This window comes from Mesoplodon mirus, assembly GCF_964341445.2.
Source record: "Mesoplodon mirus genome assembly, chromosome: 7".
NCBI classification, from domain to species: Eukaryota; Metazoa; Chordata; class Mammalia; order Artiodactyla; family Ziphiidae; genus Mesoplodon; species Mesoplodon mirus.
The window spans coordinates 81844387-81860381 of record NC_138983.1 but is presented as its reverse complement, the minus strand read 5'-3'; the positions used below and the strand labels follow the sequence as shown (position 1 = coordinate 81860381).

Here is a 15995-nt window from a genome sequence, read left to right as displayed (position 1 = left end):
GGCTCCGGAAGTGCAGGCTCAGTGGCCATGGCCCACGGGCCCAGCCGCTCCGCAGCATGTGGGATCTTCCCAGACCGGGGCACGAACCTGTGTCCCCTGCATCGGCAGGCGGACTGTCAACCACTGCACCACCAGGGAAGCCCCACTAGCTTGTTTTGATAGATCAAAATGGAAGTGACAAGGAGAAGGATGCAATTTCTTTTCCTTTTTTAAAAATAAATTTTATTTATTTATTAATTTATTTTTGGCTGCGTTGGGTCTTTGTTGCGGTGCATAGGCTTATTGCGGCACCTTCTCTTGTTGCGGAGCCTGGGCTCTAAGCACACGGGCTTCAGTAGTTGTGGCACGAGCGCTCAGTAGTTGTGGCGCACAGGCTTAGATGCTCCACGGCAGGTGGGATCTTCCCGGACCAGGGCTCGATCCCGTGTCCCCTGCACTGGCAGGCGGATCCCTAACCCCTGTGCCACCAGGGAAGTCCTGGGTGCAATTTCTTTGTTCTCCTAAGGTAAGGTTGCCAGATTTAGGGGAGGAAAAAAGGATGTTCACTTAAAATAGGATTTCAGATAATGAATAATATTTCAGTGCAAATGTGTCCCATGCAATATTTGGGACACACACTACAACGAAATTCTAAAATTCAAATTTAACTGGGTGTCCTTACTTTATCTGGCAACCCCACCCGAAGAGAGTTCCTAAACTTCAGTCATTCATATACCACTTTCACTATTTTTCCCATGTCTCTTGGCTAGTCCCACTATAATTTCTTAGCGTTTTTCGTAGAAGCAGCTCCCTTTTTAAACTTAAAAACGTGCATTAAATTAAAAATAACTGTTATAAGAGTAAATAGAGACTCAGTGTCTTAAATAAAAATAATCCCTCCAAAAGAAGAAATACAGGAAATTCCCTGTTTACAATCAGACCAGGTTGCGGGCATCACGCTAAAAAAAAAAAAAAAAAAAAAGATTGGGGGGAGGTGGTGGGCATGCCCAGGTAATGGAGTTCGGGCGTGCTGATATGGCCACCAGATGGCGCTCACAGCCTTTGGTCTTGGTTTGTATCCTTGGAAATCTTGTCATTACTCTGGTAGAATTAACAGAACCGTCAAGGTCTCACAAGTTTTCTGACTCGTTTCATACACCATCATGGTTCAGAGTCTAGGACATTTGGGGCAGTTACACTTACTTTTTCCCTGGGGCACCTGAGACATTATTGGGGGGGGGTCTATGCTAGAAGTTGCGGGGACACAGGCCACTCTGACCCCCACTCTCCCCAAGGCTATACTTTTGCATGTTTGTGCTTTGGAAACTTTGAGTGAAAAAATTCTTTCACATCTTACTTTTCTCTGTTGGGGGTAAATACAACTTTTCCATAAAAGGTCCTTGGAACACTGAAAGTGTTTGTAAGCTCTTCTCAGCTTAATGCTTTTATTTGCATGATACCAGAGATAGAACACACAGAGACAAACTTCCAGAAGGGAAAACATACGTTCCCCTCTAAGACTCCAGTGGTTTTGACAGATTGAAAATATTTCAATCTGAGTGTCAGAGTTTTAGGATTTTGGATTGCTGGAAAACTCCAAAGAGTCTTCAAACCTCTTTGATACTTTTACTATCAAAGTAAATATCCATATTGTTTGTAATGGCATAAATTCCAAGATGTTTAATGTCTGTTAAGCTGTGTAATAAAATGGGCACTGAATCATAAGAAAGTTAAGAGTGCTAGGAGGAGTGATTGTTTCAGGATGATAATTTGGTTTCTAATTAGCACAGGCGTATAAGAGCACATGGAGGTAAGAATTTTCTAGTGATACTGTAGCAGATCGAAGATCTCTGAGAGCAAATCATTATGCACACACCTTCGGGGACCAGGGAAAACACATAAAGTAATCAGAACCATAAATCAACCTGCCATGTGGCTTACACTTCTGGTGGAATGCTCTGCAGGCAGTAGAATAGTTAAGAAACTAAAATGTCAGTGGTTGAAACTCGATTTGAGTTCAAACTGATGGAGCCTCTGGTTCATATATGCCTTGCTATAAAATATTCTTCTTCAGTTATAAGTGAAGCTCCAGTGGTAGGGGAGGCAAGAGCATGATGCATCAGTGTAATTATTTCTAGATAATTTCTTTGTAAAAAAACATTTTTTCCCCCAGATATCGGCAGCCACTTTAAATAATACTCAAATTGGGACCGGCTGATATTCAAAGATATGTGGAAATTATATAATATTCTATGTCAAATATATTTCAATTATTTAAAAAAAGGTATGTGGGGAATTCCCTGGCAGTCCAGTGGTTAGGACTCTGTGCTTCCACTGCTGGAGGCCTGGGTTTGATCCCTGGTCAGGGAACTAAGATCCTGCAAGCCGCGTGGTATGGCCAAAAATAAAAAAGGTATGTGGGAATAATTCAGCCTCATCCATGTACCTGAAAAAGACATGTCATTTTCTCAGGAAAGCTCTGAAATGGGAGAATAACTGAAAGGAATATTTCAGCAAAATTGTGTTCAGTTCAAGAAAAAGGTGCTCATTAATGTGTCAGCTACATGTCAAGGTAGCTGTTTGCACTAATAATTCCTACAGGACCTGTTACTTTCATTGTTTTTTCAAAACCAGGTTTGAAGGAGAGTCATTAGTTCATTTAAATATTAGAGCATGTATTTGTTGACTTGTTTTTTCTGTCTCCCTCACTAGAGCATAACAGGGGGAAGGATCATGTCTGTCTTGTTCTCTGCTGAATTCTCAGAGCCTGGAAGAGGGCATGGCACGGGATAGGCCCCCCAAAATATTTCTTTGGATTAATGGACGGATGGGTGGATGGATGAATAAAGAACAGACAAACAGACACGGTCCTAACAGAGTTCTAGAAGGTTACTGGGCCCAACCTTTGCCTTCATGGAGCTTACAGTTTCCTGCTAGAATCTCCTAGGTTCACCATACACAATCTGTGTCCTTTCTAGAGCACCATTTCTAGGATTGAAACTGTGTACCTAGAATCGGTTACAGAGGGAAAGACAGTAAACAGAGAACAAGAGAACAAAGGCCCCCAAGCATTGACTATGGTTTTTTTTTTCCTCTCTCCTTTTTTAAAATGTTTATTTATTTATATTTTTCTTATTAGTCACCCATTTTATACACATCAGTGTATACATGTAAATCCCAATCTCTCAATTCATCATACCACCACCCCCACCCCCTGCCGCTTTCTCCCCTTGGTGTCCATACGTTTGTTCTCTACATGTGTGTCTCCATTTCTGCTCTGCAAACTGGTTCATCTTTACCATTTTTCTAGGTTCCACATATATGCGTTAATATATGATATTTGTTCTTCTCTTTCTGACTTACTTCACTCTGTATGGCAGTCTCTAGATGCATCCACGTCTCTACAAATGACCCAATTTTGTTCCTTTTTATGGCTGAGTAATATTCCATTGTATATATGTACCACTTCCTCTTTAACCATTCGTCCGTCGATGGGCATTTAGGTTGCTTCCATGATCTGGCTGTTGTAAATAGTACTGCAATGAACATTGGGGTGCATGTGGCTTTTTGAATTATGGTTTTCTCTGGGTATATGCCCAGTAGTGGGATTGCTGGGTCCTATGGTAATTCTATTTTTCGTTTTGTAAGGAACCTCCATACTGTTCTCCATCGTGGCTGTATCAATTTACATTTCCACCAACAGTGCAAGACGGTCCCCTTTTCTCCACACCTTCTCCAGAATTTGTTGTTTGTAGATTTTCTGATGATGCCCATTCTAACTGGTGTGAGGTGATACCTCATTGCAGTTTTGATTTGCATTTCTCTAATAATTAATGATGTTGAGCAGCTTTTCATGTGCTTCTTGGCCAGCGGTATATCTTCTTTGGAGAAACGTCTATTTAGGTATTCTGCACATTTTTGGATTGGGTTGTTTGTTTTTTTAATATTGAGCTGCATGAGCTCTTTATATATTTTGGATATTAATCATTTGTCAGTTGCTTCCTTTGCAAATATTTTCCCCCAGTCTGAGGGTTGTCTTTTCATCCTGTTTATGGTTTCCTTTGCTGTGCAAAAGCTTTGAAGTTTCATTAGGTCCCATTTGTTTATTTTTGTATTTATCTCCATTACTCTAGGAAGTGGATCAAAAAATATCTTGCTGTGATTTATGTCAAAGAGTGTTCTTCCTATGTTTTCCTCTAAGAATTTTAGAGTGTCTGGTCTTACATTTAGGTCTCTAATCCGTTTTGAGTTTATTTTTGTGTATGGCGTTAGGGAGTGTTCTAATTTCATTCTTTTACATGTAGCTGTCCAGTTTTCCCATCACCACTTATTGAAGAGACTCTCTTTTCTCCACTGTATATCCTTGACTCCTTTGTCATAGATTAGTTGACCATAGGTGTGTGGGTTTATCTCTGGGCTTTCTATTCTGTTCCATTGACCTATATTTCTGTTTTTGTGCCAGTACCATATTGTCTTGATTAGTGTGGCTTTGTAGTATAGGCTGAAGTTAGGGAGTCTGATTCCTCCAGCTCCGTTTTTTTCCCTCAAGACTGCTTTGGCTATTCGGGGTCTTTTGTGTCTCCACACAAATTTTAAGCTTTTCTGTTCTAGTTCTCTAAAAAATGCCATTGGTAATTTGATAGGGATTGCATTGAATCTGTAGATTGCTTTGGGTAGTAGAGTCATTTTCACAATATTGATGCTTCCAATCCAAGAACATGGTATATCTCTCCATCTGTTGCTATCATCTTTAATTGCTTTCATCAGTGTCTTACAGTTTTCTGCATACAGGTCTTTGTCTCCCTAGGTAGGTTTATTCCTAGGTATTGTATTTTTTGGTTGCAGTGGTACATGAGAGTGTTTCCTTAATTTCTCTTTCAGATTTTTCATCATTAGTGTATAGGAATGCAAGAGATTTCTGTGCATTCATTTTGTGTCCTGCAACTTTACCAAGTTCATTGATTAGCTCTAGTAGATTTCTGGTGGCATCTTTAGGATTCTCTCTGTAGAGTATCCTGTCATCTGCAAACAGTGACAGTTTTACTTCTTCTTTTTCAATTTGGATACCTTTTATTGCTTTTTCTTCACTGATTGCTGTGGCTAGGACTTCCAAAACTATGTTGAAGAATAGTAGTGAGAGTGGACATCCTTGTCTTGTTCCTGATCTTAGAGGAAATGCTTTCAGTTTTTCACCATTGAGAATGATGTTTGCTGTGCCTTTGTCATATATGGCCTTTACTATGGTGAAGTAGGTTCCCTCTATGCCCACTTTCTGGAGAGTTTATATCATAAATCAGAGTTGAATTTTGTCAAAAGCTTTTTCTGCATCCATTGAGATGATCATATGGTTTTTCTTTTTCAATTTGTTAATATGGTGTATCACATTGATTGATTTGCATATATTGAAGAATCCTTGCCTCTTTGGGATAAATCCCACTTGATCATGGTGTATGATCCTTTTAATGTGTTGTTGGATTCTGTTTGCTAGTATTTTGTTGAGGATTTTTGCATCTATATTCATCAGTGATATTGGTCTGTAATTTTCTTTTTTTGTAGTATCTTTGTCTGGTTTTGGTATCAGGGTGATGGTGGCCTCAGAGAATGAGTTTGGGAGTGTTCCTTCCTCTGCAATTTTTTGGAAGAGTTTGAGAAAGATGGGTGTTAGCTCGTCTCTAAATTTTTGATAGCATTCACCTGTGAAGCCTTCTGGTCCTGGACTTCTGTTTGTTGGAAGATTTTTAATCACAGTTTCAATTTCATTACTTGTGATTGGTCTGTTCATATTTTCTATTTCTTCCTGGTTCAGACTTGAAAGGTTATAACTTTCTAAGAATTTGTTCATGTCTTCCAGGTTGTCCATTTTATTGGCATAGAGTTGCTTGTAGTTGTCTCTTAGGATGCTTTGTATTTCTGCGGTGTCTGTTGTAACTTCTTTTTCCTTTCTAATTTTATTGATTTGAGTCCTCTCCCTCTTTTTCTTGATGAGTCTGGCTAATGGTTTATCAATTTTGTTTAACTTCTCAAAGAACCAGCTTTTAGTTTTATTGATCTTTGCTATTGGTTTCTTTGTTTCTATTTCATTTATTTCTGCTCTGATCTTTATGATTTCTTTCCTTCTGCTAACTTTGGGTTTTGTTTGTTCTTCTTTCTCTAGTTCCTTTAGGTGTAACGTTAGATTGTTTATTTGAGATTTTTCTTGTTTCTTGAGGTAGGCTTGTATAGCTATGAACTTCCCTCTTAGAACTATGGGATGCTTTTGCTGCATCCCATAGGTTTTGGATCGTCATGTTTTCATTGTCATTTGTCTCAAGGTATTTTTTGATTTCCTCTTTGATTTCTTCAGTGATTTCTTGGTTATTTAGTAACGTAATGTTTAGCCTCTATGTGTTTGTGTTTTTTACAGGTTTTTCCCTGTAATTCATTTCTAATCTCATAGCGTTGTGGTCAGAAAAGATGCTTGATATGATTTTAATTTTCTTAAATTTCCTGAGGCTTGATTTGTGACCCAAAACGTGATCTATCCTGGAAAATGTTCCGTGCGCACTTGAGAAGAAAGTGTAATCTGCTGTTTTAGGATGGAATGTCCTACAAATATCAATTAAATCTATCTGGTCTATTGTGTCATTTAAAGCTTGTGTTTCCTTATTAATTTTCTCTTTGGATGATCTGTCCATTGGTGTAAGTGAGGTGTTCAAGTCCCCCACTATTATTGTGTTACTGTTGATTTCCTCTTTTAGAGCTGTTAGCGATTGCCTTTTGTATTGAGGTGTTCCTATGTTGGGTGCATATATATTTATAATTGTTATATCTTCCTCTTGGATTGATCCCTTGATCATTACGTAGTGTCCTTCCTTGTCTCTTGTAACATTCTTTATTTTAAAGTGTATTTTACCTGATATGAGTATTGCTACTCCAGCTTTCCTTTGATTTCCATTTGCATGGAATATCTTTTTCCATCCCCTCACTTTCAGTCTGTATGTGTCCCTAGGTCTGAAGTGGGTCGCCTGGAGACAGCATATAGATGGGTCTTGTTTTTGTATCCTTTCAGCAACCCTGTGTCTTTTGGTTAGAGCATTTGATCCATTCACATTTAAGGTAATTATCGATATGTATGTTTCTATGACCATTTTCTTAATTGTTTTGGGTTTGTTTTTGTAGGTCCTTTTCTTCTCTTGTGTTTCCCACTTACAGAAGTTCCTTTAACATTTGTTGTAGAGCTGGTTTGGTGGTGCTGAATTCTCTTAGCTTTTGCTTGTCTGTAAAGCTTTTGATTTCTCCATCGAATCTCAATGAGATCCTTGCTGGGTAGAGTAATCTTGGTTGTACGTTCTTCCCTTTCATCACTTTAAGTATATCATGCCACTCCCTTCTGGTTGGTAGAGTTTCTGCTGAGAAATCAGCTGTTAACCTTCTGGGAGTTCCCTTGTATGTTATTTGTCATTTTTCCCTTGCTGCTGTCAATAATTTTTCTTTAATTTTTGCCAAGTTGATTACTATGTGTCTCGGTGTGTTTCTCCTTGGGTTTCTCCTGTATGGGACTCTCTGTGCTTCCTGGACTTGGGTGGCTATTTCCTTTCCGATGTTAGGGAAGTTTTTGACTATAATCTCTTCAATATCTTCTCGGGTTCTTTCTCTCTCTCTTCTCCTTCTGGGACCCGTATAATGTGAACGTTGTTGTGTTTAATGTTGTCCCAGAGGTCTCTTAAGCTGTCTTCATTTCTTTTCATTCTTTTTTCTTTATTCTGTTCCGCAGCAGTGAATTCCACCATTCTGTCTTCCAGGTCACTTATCCGTTCTTTTGCCTCAGTTATTCTATTGATTCCTTCTAGTGTGTTTTTTTTTTCAGTTATTGTATTGTTCATCTCTGTTTGTTTGTTCTTGAATTCTTCTAGATCTTTGTTAAACATTTCTTGCATCTTCTCGATCTTTGCCTCCATTCTTTTTCTGAGGTCCAGGATCATCTTCACTATCATTATTTTGAATTCTTTTTCTGGAAGGTTGCCTATCTCCATTTCATTTAGTTGTTTTCTGGGGTTTTACCTTGTTCTTTCATCTGTTACATAGCCCTCTGCCTTTTCATCTTTTCTGTCTTTCTGTGAATATTGTTTTTGTTCCACAAGCTGCAGGATTGTAGTTCTTCTTGTTGCTGCTGTCTGCCCTCTGGTGGATGAGGCTATCTAAGAGGCTTGTGGAAGTTTCCTGATAGGAGGGACTGGTGGTGGGTAGAGCTGGCTGTGGCATTGGTAGGCAGAGCTCAGTAAAACTTTAATCTGCTTGTCTGCTGATGGGTGGGTCTGGGTTCCCTCCCTGTTAGTTGTTTGGCCTGAAGTGACCCAACACTGGAGCCTACCCGGGCTCTTTGGTGGGTTTAATGGCATACTCTGGGAGGGCTCATGCCAAGGAATACTTCCCAGAACTTCTGCTGCCAGTGTCCTTGTCCCTTGGTGAGCCACAGCTGCCCCCCGCCTCTGCAGGAGACCCACCAACACTAGCAGGTAGGTCTGGTTCAGTCTCCTATGGGGTCACTGCTCCTTCCCCTGGGTCCCAATGCACACACTACTTTGTGTGTGCCCTCCAAGAGTGGAATCGCTCTTTCCCCCAGTCCTGCCAAAGTCCTGCAATCAAATCCCACTAGCCTTCAAAGTCTGAGTCTCTAGGAATTCCTCCTCCCATTGCCAGACCCCCAGGTTGGGAAGCCCGACGTGGGGCTCAGAACCTTCACTCCAGTGGGTGGACTTCTGTGGTATAAGTGTTCTCCAGTTTGTGAGTCACCCACCCAGCAGTGATGGGATTTGATTTCATTGGGATTGCGCCCCTCCTACTGTCTCTTTGCGCCTTCTCCTTTGTCTTTGCATGTGGGGTATCTTTTTTGGTGAGTTCCAGTGTCTTCCTGTCGATGATTGTTCAGCAGTTAGTTGTGATTCCAGTGTTCTCGAAAGAGGGAGTGACAGCATGTCCTTCTACTCCGTCATGTTGAACCAAATCTGACTACGGTTTTAAGCAGAATTATGCACTGAGGCCAAAATTCATCAATTTCCAATTGCTTTTTTATCAACGTTGTTGAGATATAATTTATGTACCAGATCAGTGGCCAATTTTAAAGTAGTTCTTTAAAACTTAAGAAAAAATTTTTTTTTCTTTTGGATTTAGTTTCAGGAGGAAGGAAGTTGACTGGTAAATCCAGACATTCTGGGTGGAGAATTTTTGGTGAAATTCCCTATAAATGAACCAGCACCTGCCTTCAGGGTTTGATAAAGGCCTCAGTGTTTGGAACACTGTGGGGTTCCTTCTCCCCATCTCCAGCTCTTTCTGGCTGGGTCCGGGTGGGTGTGAGAAGTGGTCACTGAAGCGACAGGAGTTGGGTGGAAATGCAAAGTGGGTGTGAAAGCATGAGGTGTACAAGGTGGCAGAGCTGAGCCCAAATCACATCACTGTCTCTCACTTGCTGTGCAAGCTGTAACAAGCTCCTGGGCATCGCTGAGCGTGCCTCAGTCTCCTCATCTGTAGAATGGCATGTGTCAGAAGACTGAGGTTTAAATAGCTAATGAGGGGACTTCCCTCATGGTGCAGTGTTTAAGAATCCCCCTGCCAATGCAGGGGACAGGAGTTCGAGCCCTGGTCCAGGAAGATCCCACATGCTGTGGAGAAACTATGCCCGTGGGCCACAACTACTGAGCCTACACTCTAGAGTCCGTGAGCCACAGCTACTGAAGCCCTCATGCTGCAACTACTGAAGCCCACGTGCCTAGAGCCCATGGTCTGCAGCAAGAGAAGCCACTGCAATGAGAAGCCCATGCACCACAGTGAAGAGTAGACCCTGCTCACTGCAACTAGAGAAAGCCCGTGCACAGCAACGAAGACCCAATGCAGCCATAAATAAATAAATTAAATAAATAAAATAAATAAATAAATAAATAAATAAATAAATAAGCTAATGCACCCAAAGCACCTGCACCGGGGCCTGAACATGGTAGGCACTTAATCAAATCTAATATTGTTCTTACAAGGCTAGAAACTTGCCAACCCTGCACTCCCTGGAACTGTACTCCTCACCATGCTGTGCTCACTGCCCATTTCTAACTACCTGGGTGGCTCCCAACAGGCTCTACCTGAGAGCTGTCACCCTGTGTTGTGACCCCAAGGCCCCGACCCACTTGTCTCTGAGCCCTACCTGGTTTTTCAAGCTCTGGATCTCTCTCTGTTGGGCATCGTCCTCTTCATGCAGAACCTGAAACTTGGGCGGGATCACCCTCTCCTTCTGCCTGGAGGCAGCTGTTTCCAACAGCTTCTGGCTCAGGTTGGCCACTTGGTTCTGCAGGCTTGCTATCACGGTGTCTTTGTATTTAGATTCAAGTTCAAAATCGGAGAGACGGCTGACTTCTTTTCCCAGCAGCCGAATTATTTCATCCTGGGTGGAGGCCAGATGGGAAATTTACTAGGTGTGGGTCTGGGTGTAAGGCTGAGCCCATTTAAAGAAAGACAGGAAAAATATGGTATCATTCTTTGGGAAGGTGAGGGCAGGCAGGGAGGGAAAAAGCAGACTTTCAAGGCTATCTCTGTCACTTCGAAAATCTCATAGAGACAAGAATTGGGTTAAAATGATGTACTTGTATATAGACTCCTGTAATGGATGTCTATACCTCACAGGTACGGAAACTTTCCTTTCCCCGAGAATTAGACTTTCATATTAAGAACAACCATCCCACTTGGGAATTTTTGTTGCTAGAAAGTTTACTTACAGTGTTTTCATTTATAATATACAGCCTAGCACACTGGGGACCTAGGAAAGGTAGTTAGGAAAACAACATTCTGTTTGACCACATTCTGCCTATAATGAGGGTTATTTGTTTTAAGTTAAAACATTCTTAACTATTTGTTTTCCCTTTCCTCTCTTCTAATATTTCCTGCCTCTTTTGGCTATTCATGTATGAATTTTTTCCAGGTAACTCAATCTGGAAAGTAAATGAGACAGGAATACTGATTTATTTGCATGGGCTCATGTCAACTTTCGGCTGGAAAAACAAAATTGCTGGTAGACTGTACCCACAGGTATAATTAACCCTGTCCTCCATCTCTCCAGTGATAAAGCTCTGCAGCCAAATAATTGGTTAGGTTTTCCAAAAAAGGAAAAAAAAATTCCCCCAAACTTCTCACCAGACGTTATCAATAAAATGTCAGAAAAACTGAAGAAGAAGAAGAAGAAAAAATTCCCCAGAGGCCTTTTCCAAAGCAGTCACGGGAGGAGGTAAATGGGCAATTTCTGGGCCAGCTCATTCCCAGGAGAGCCGTCCAGTCAGCCTCACGACCTGCTAGCTCCGTGACCTGGGGAAGGACAGGGCCTTGCTCATGAGAAAGCCTGTCTGACATTGCCAGCTGCTGCCAGGGGCCTTCCTTTGGGTCCTTGTGAAAGTTGGTGGCAAAACTTCAAGAGAGAGTATCAGACATATTCCCTACTCCTGGGCAGTTTCCCCTGTTTCACCCTGTTATGATCAGCCAGGTGCTTATTCATTTTTCATGCAACAAACATTCATCGGGCAGCAACTAAGTGCCAGGCCCCGTGCCAGTGCTGGAATATAAGAAGTTTGCAGAGGGCAGTGGACAGCTGTGGGTTCTGCTTTCCTGGTGAGGGTCCCCTTGCCCTTCTGGAGGGAGCGTTCCTCCTTCCATGGGGTCTGGGTAGGATTGTCAGTCATGTGCCCTGCTCCTTCCTGTCCCACCTCCCCATGTGCATGTGGCCCAAGCTGGTCAATCAGAGATTTCACACATCGATTACAGAGGGAGAGCATCTTGCCTTCTTTTGGATCATAAACTTTAAATATGTAGGCTTGTTTGCCTTAGTTTGTCTTTTCTGACACACAAAGCCAGCCTCATGTAGAAAGCCAGACTCTGAGGGAAACAGAGGGGAGAGGTTGGTAGTGGGGAGGTGTTCTGATGACATTATTCAAGCTCCTGGATCTAGCCATACCTGAAGCTAGTGGCCCTTTAAATTTTCCAATAAGTTGAGCTAATCGATGCTCCCCCTCAAGCTAATTTGTTTATTGTCACTTGAAGGAGTCCTGGCAAGTTAGGGTATAAACGACTTATAAAGAGAAAGAATTCTTTCTATTATAAATAGAAAAAATGATAAATGGCTTATAAACATTTTCTATAAATAGAAAAAATTATAGTGGTTGCACTATATTTCCGAGTTAAAATTGAGGCAGGTTGAAAAATGGCAACAAATACTTTGCAGTTTTGCCATCCAGTCTATTTCCCCACCCTCTAGTCTGGGCTGGCCCCGTGACTTGCTTTAACCAACGGAATGGAGTGGAAGTGATGCTGCATGATCTCCAGGCAAGTTCTTACAGGCTGTGCAGCTTCTGCTCTGGCCCCCTGGGAACCCCGAGACCACCGTGCTGTGATGAAAAACCACATGCACAAAGGGGCGCACCAGTCCAGGCGTCCTGGCTGAGGCCCTAGATGTGGGAAGGAGGCCAATGGAGACCGACCACCAAACTGGCCAAGCCAGCGGCTGACTGAGGCCGCATGAGTGAGGCCAGGGGACGCGAGCAAAGGAACCTTCCAGGTCAACCCATAGATTCTGGGGAATAATGAGTTGCTGTTTGAAGCCGCTAAGTTTTGGGATGGCTTGTTACACAGTGATAAATACAGAATCTGAGTGTGGCTTCTCGCCTTTCTGCAACATTTTTCAGAGTCTGGTCCCAGGATGCCTGGTTGGAACCCCCTGCCTCCTGAAGGTTTGGATTTCCATGTCTGACAAGAACCCCAGGTAGGTCTGCTCCTCACAAACTCTGAGAATTGCTGCAGGAGCAGGCCCTGGCCCTGAAGGAAAGCGAGATATTATAGACTGCTTCTTTTAGAGTAACTTTCAGGTCGTGTCTAAGTGGGGAGAAATTGACCTGGGCCCTTCCCAGGATGGCTTGACTTGAATCCACCTGTTCTGCTCGCATCCCTGCTTTAAACCTCTCTGGTTCTTTAACGAGTCTCTTGGCCCAGGCCTCCCTGACTTCAGGGCTCAATTCCTCCTGCTAGGAATGTGTTTTTGCATCACTGTTCCATCACTGAAGGTTGACCAAGTGATTACTGTGTGGGAGTTAGAAGTACCCGCTGAGAAGCTAACCAGACCTCGCTTTGAATCCTAACACTGCTCCTTGCATTGGGCAGCCGTGAACACATCACTGAACCTCTCTGAGCTTCAGTTTCCTCATCTGCAAAGTGAGGCTGATAAAATCTATTTTGAAGATGGTGAAGATTAACGAGCTAATAAATGTCAAGTGCACAGGACATGGCCCAGCACACAGTAGGTGCTCAGTACCTTGTAGTTGTAGATGTTATTTGGGATAAAATGAGCAGTGGCCAAACCTGGCTGAATGTCTTGGGAGGAAGAGGTGGTTTCTTGGAAGTAGGAAAAAGGGACAGTCCTTGAGACACAGAGAACAAGAGGCAGTGGCAATCTCTCCATGGTCCCTCTTGCTGCTGTAGCTCTGTGCTTCCCCAAGACCCCTCACCTTATCGTGCTGGGACAGGTCCTGGTCCACAAAAATTTCTCTGTAGGGCTCTGCCCCAGGAATTTCCTCGGCCACTGATTGTTCCGACAGTTCCGCCGCGTTGGTCCACACTAACACACAAGATCAACAGAGAATGCAGAGGAGACTGTGAGTTTCCCCAAAGTCTTAAAGAATATTTTCAGATTAACCTTCACATTCATGAGACTTATGCACTGAAAGCATTACAGGAGGACTGGAAAGGGTAAGAGCTGCCTCATTTCTCTTCCCCAGCGTTAACTGCACTGATGCACTGTGGTGTGCCTCTTTCCAGACTTTTTTCTATGCCGCATAAGAGCTGATGACCTTGGGCAAGTCATTTGCTCTTTCTAAGCCTTCGTTTCCACATACATAATTCAGGATCCCTGATAGTCTCTGTTATAAAGGGCTATCTGGAGATTAAATAGAATAATGATATAGAGCAGGGGTTGGCAAACTATGGCCCTGCGGCCAAATCTGGCCTTCTGCCTATGTTTGTAAATAAAGTTTTATTGCAACACAGCCACAGTGATTCATTTACATATTATTTATGGCTGCTTTCCAGCTACAAAGGCAGAGCTGAGTAGTTGCAGCAGAGACCATGTGACCCACAAGTCCTAAAGTATTTATTATCTGGCTCTTTACAGGAAAAGTTTGCTGACCCCTCATGTAGAGCATTTAGCGCTAAACATTAGCTATATTTTTTATTGCAGTCATATCTTGTCAAAAAACAAAAATGCATTTACATGACAGAGATTCTTATCCAGCTTACTTTTCAGCTAACAATATCAAAAACATCTCCCCATGTCAGTATTTGTAGCTGTACTTGGTTCTTTTCCAGGGTAGCATTGTGGTCCATTGTCCAAGTGTGCCAAACGTGTTTAACTAGGATCCACTTGATAGCCATTTAAGCTTTCCTATATTTTTTCTTATTTACCCCAGTATTACAAGGCCTTTTTATATGACTTTCAGGGATTATGGCATTGTGTTTGGGGACCCCACTCTGTATCACATCAGACATCTCGCAATTCACTCACATCAACACTGAATACATTTCTTTTTATTGGTGTAGAAACGTTTGTAAAGATTTCTATAATTCTACGTGTGAGATCACTTGGGCCCAAGCAGCATATTTTAAATTTCCAAGTGACTATGGTTTCTGGACAGTCACTGAACATTCTTATCTTCTTGTGAAGTGAGAAACTGAACAAATTGTTTTCAGTGGTGATGAAACTTTAATGAGTATTAACATTAATGATGAATGAAGCACGCACTGTCATGTTTGTGGACATTCATCATTTATTCATTTTGCTTCTGCCTTTTTTATTTATGCATTTTAGAATCAAAGATCCCTGCCCCCCAGCCAGGTCTCAAACCTCTTTGTGGACCCCAGAACCTCTAGTGGACATAACTGATGGCCTGTGGTGCCCAGAGAATGCACAGCCTTGCGTGTTGAATGAGCAGCCCTGGCCACAGTGTTTCCTGGGGCACGAGGAACAGAAGGGCCTGGAACTTCAGCAGCTGCCCATTTTCTCTCCCTCCACCTCCCCAACTAGGTCCATGATTAGAAAACTTTTATTTGAAGCTCACTGCCCCCATCTGACTCTCTTGGATCCTGAGCAGCTAAGTCCTAACTGACTATAGCAGCAGTGCCTGATAGAGAAATAAGGGAGCTACAGAATGCAATTTTCAATTTTCTCGTAGTCACGTTAAAAAGGTAAAAAGAAGAGAGGAATTTTTAATGATCAATTTTATTTAACCCAACACATTAAAAAGCATCATTTCAACACGTAATCGACAAAAAATATGGAGATATTTTATATTCTTTTTCTTCGAGGCATGAAGCCTTTGAAATCTGGGGTTTATTTTACACTGATTGTGTATCTCAATTTGGAAACTGAATTTTCAGGAGGAAGATTTCATCTGTTTTCAGATTCCTCAAGAAATCGGCTCCCACTGGAGGAAGGTACTGCCTGGCCTGTGTCCCCAGGGAGGGCCTCGGGGTCTGACCCTAAATGGGCCCCTGTCCGGTCTCAGCTTAGAGTTCTGGCGTCTGATGCCATCTCTAGGGGTGACTCCGGCTGCCTCTACGACCCTGTCGTGGCTGTCTTGAGGGACGCTTCCCTGCAAGATGATGGCCGGAGCGGGGACTTCATCAATCTTACAGAACAGGCTGATCGATGGGGTCCCTTTACTGGGGAAGGTGTGTTTACTCAAAGTCTTTGTGGGGCTAGAATTTGCTCTGAGACTTGCTTTCCTTACACCCAGGCAGGGAGGTGCGGGAGCAGTTACCCCTCACCTGCCCCAAACTTCTTTACCGGCTACTGTTATTTATCAAAAAGAACCTAAGGGCCATGTATGACCAAACCGGCTTAACTCTAGATGCTGGATCCTTCGGAGGTCCCAGTGGGGAGAAGCCCCAGGGAGAGTCGGGAGGGCTGGGGCGGTGGGACGGCGGATACGGGGACGCAGGCACTTTAAGAATTTTCGGGC

At 42.6% G+C, this 15995-nt stretch overlaps 2 protein-coding genes across 2 annotated transcripts in view; one reads left to right on the top strand and one right to left on the bottom strand.

Annotated features, from left to right (window-relative positions):
• LOC309808830 (forkhead-associated domain-containing protein 1-like) overlaps positions 1 to 15995 on the top strand; it is a gene marked incomplete at both ends in the record, with an annotated part of 1104685 nt that overhangs the window by 139181 nt on the left and 949509 nt on the right. The gene's annotated exons all lie outside the window — the stretch shown is intronic.
• Positions 1 to 15995, bottom strand: part of LOC309808007 (forkhead-associated domain-containing protein 1-like) — a gene marked incomplete at both ends in the record, with an annotated part of 79263 nt that overhangs the window by 20412 nt on the left and 42856 nt on the right. The window contains 2 exons of the mRNA XM_082628016.1: positions 10151 to 10387; positions 13488 to 13597. Of these exons, the coding sequence (XP_082484142.1) occupies positions 10151 to 10387; positions 13488 to 13597 (347 nt within the window). The remainder of the gene's footprint in view (positions 1 to 10150; positions 10388 to 13487; positions 13598 to 15995) is intronic.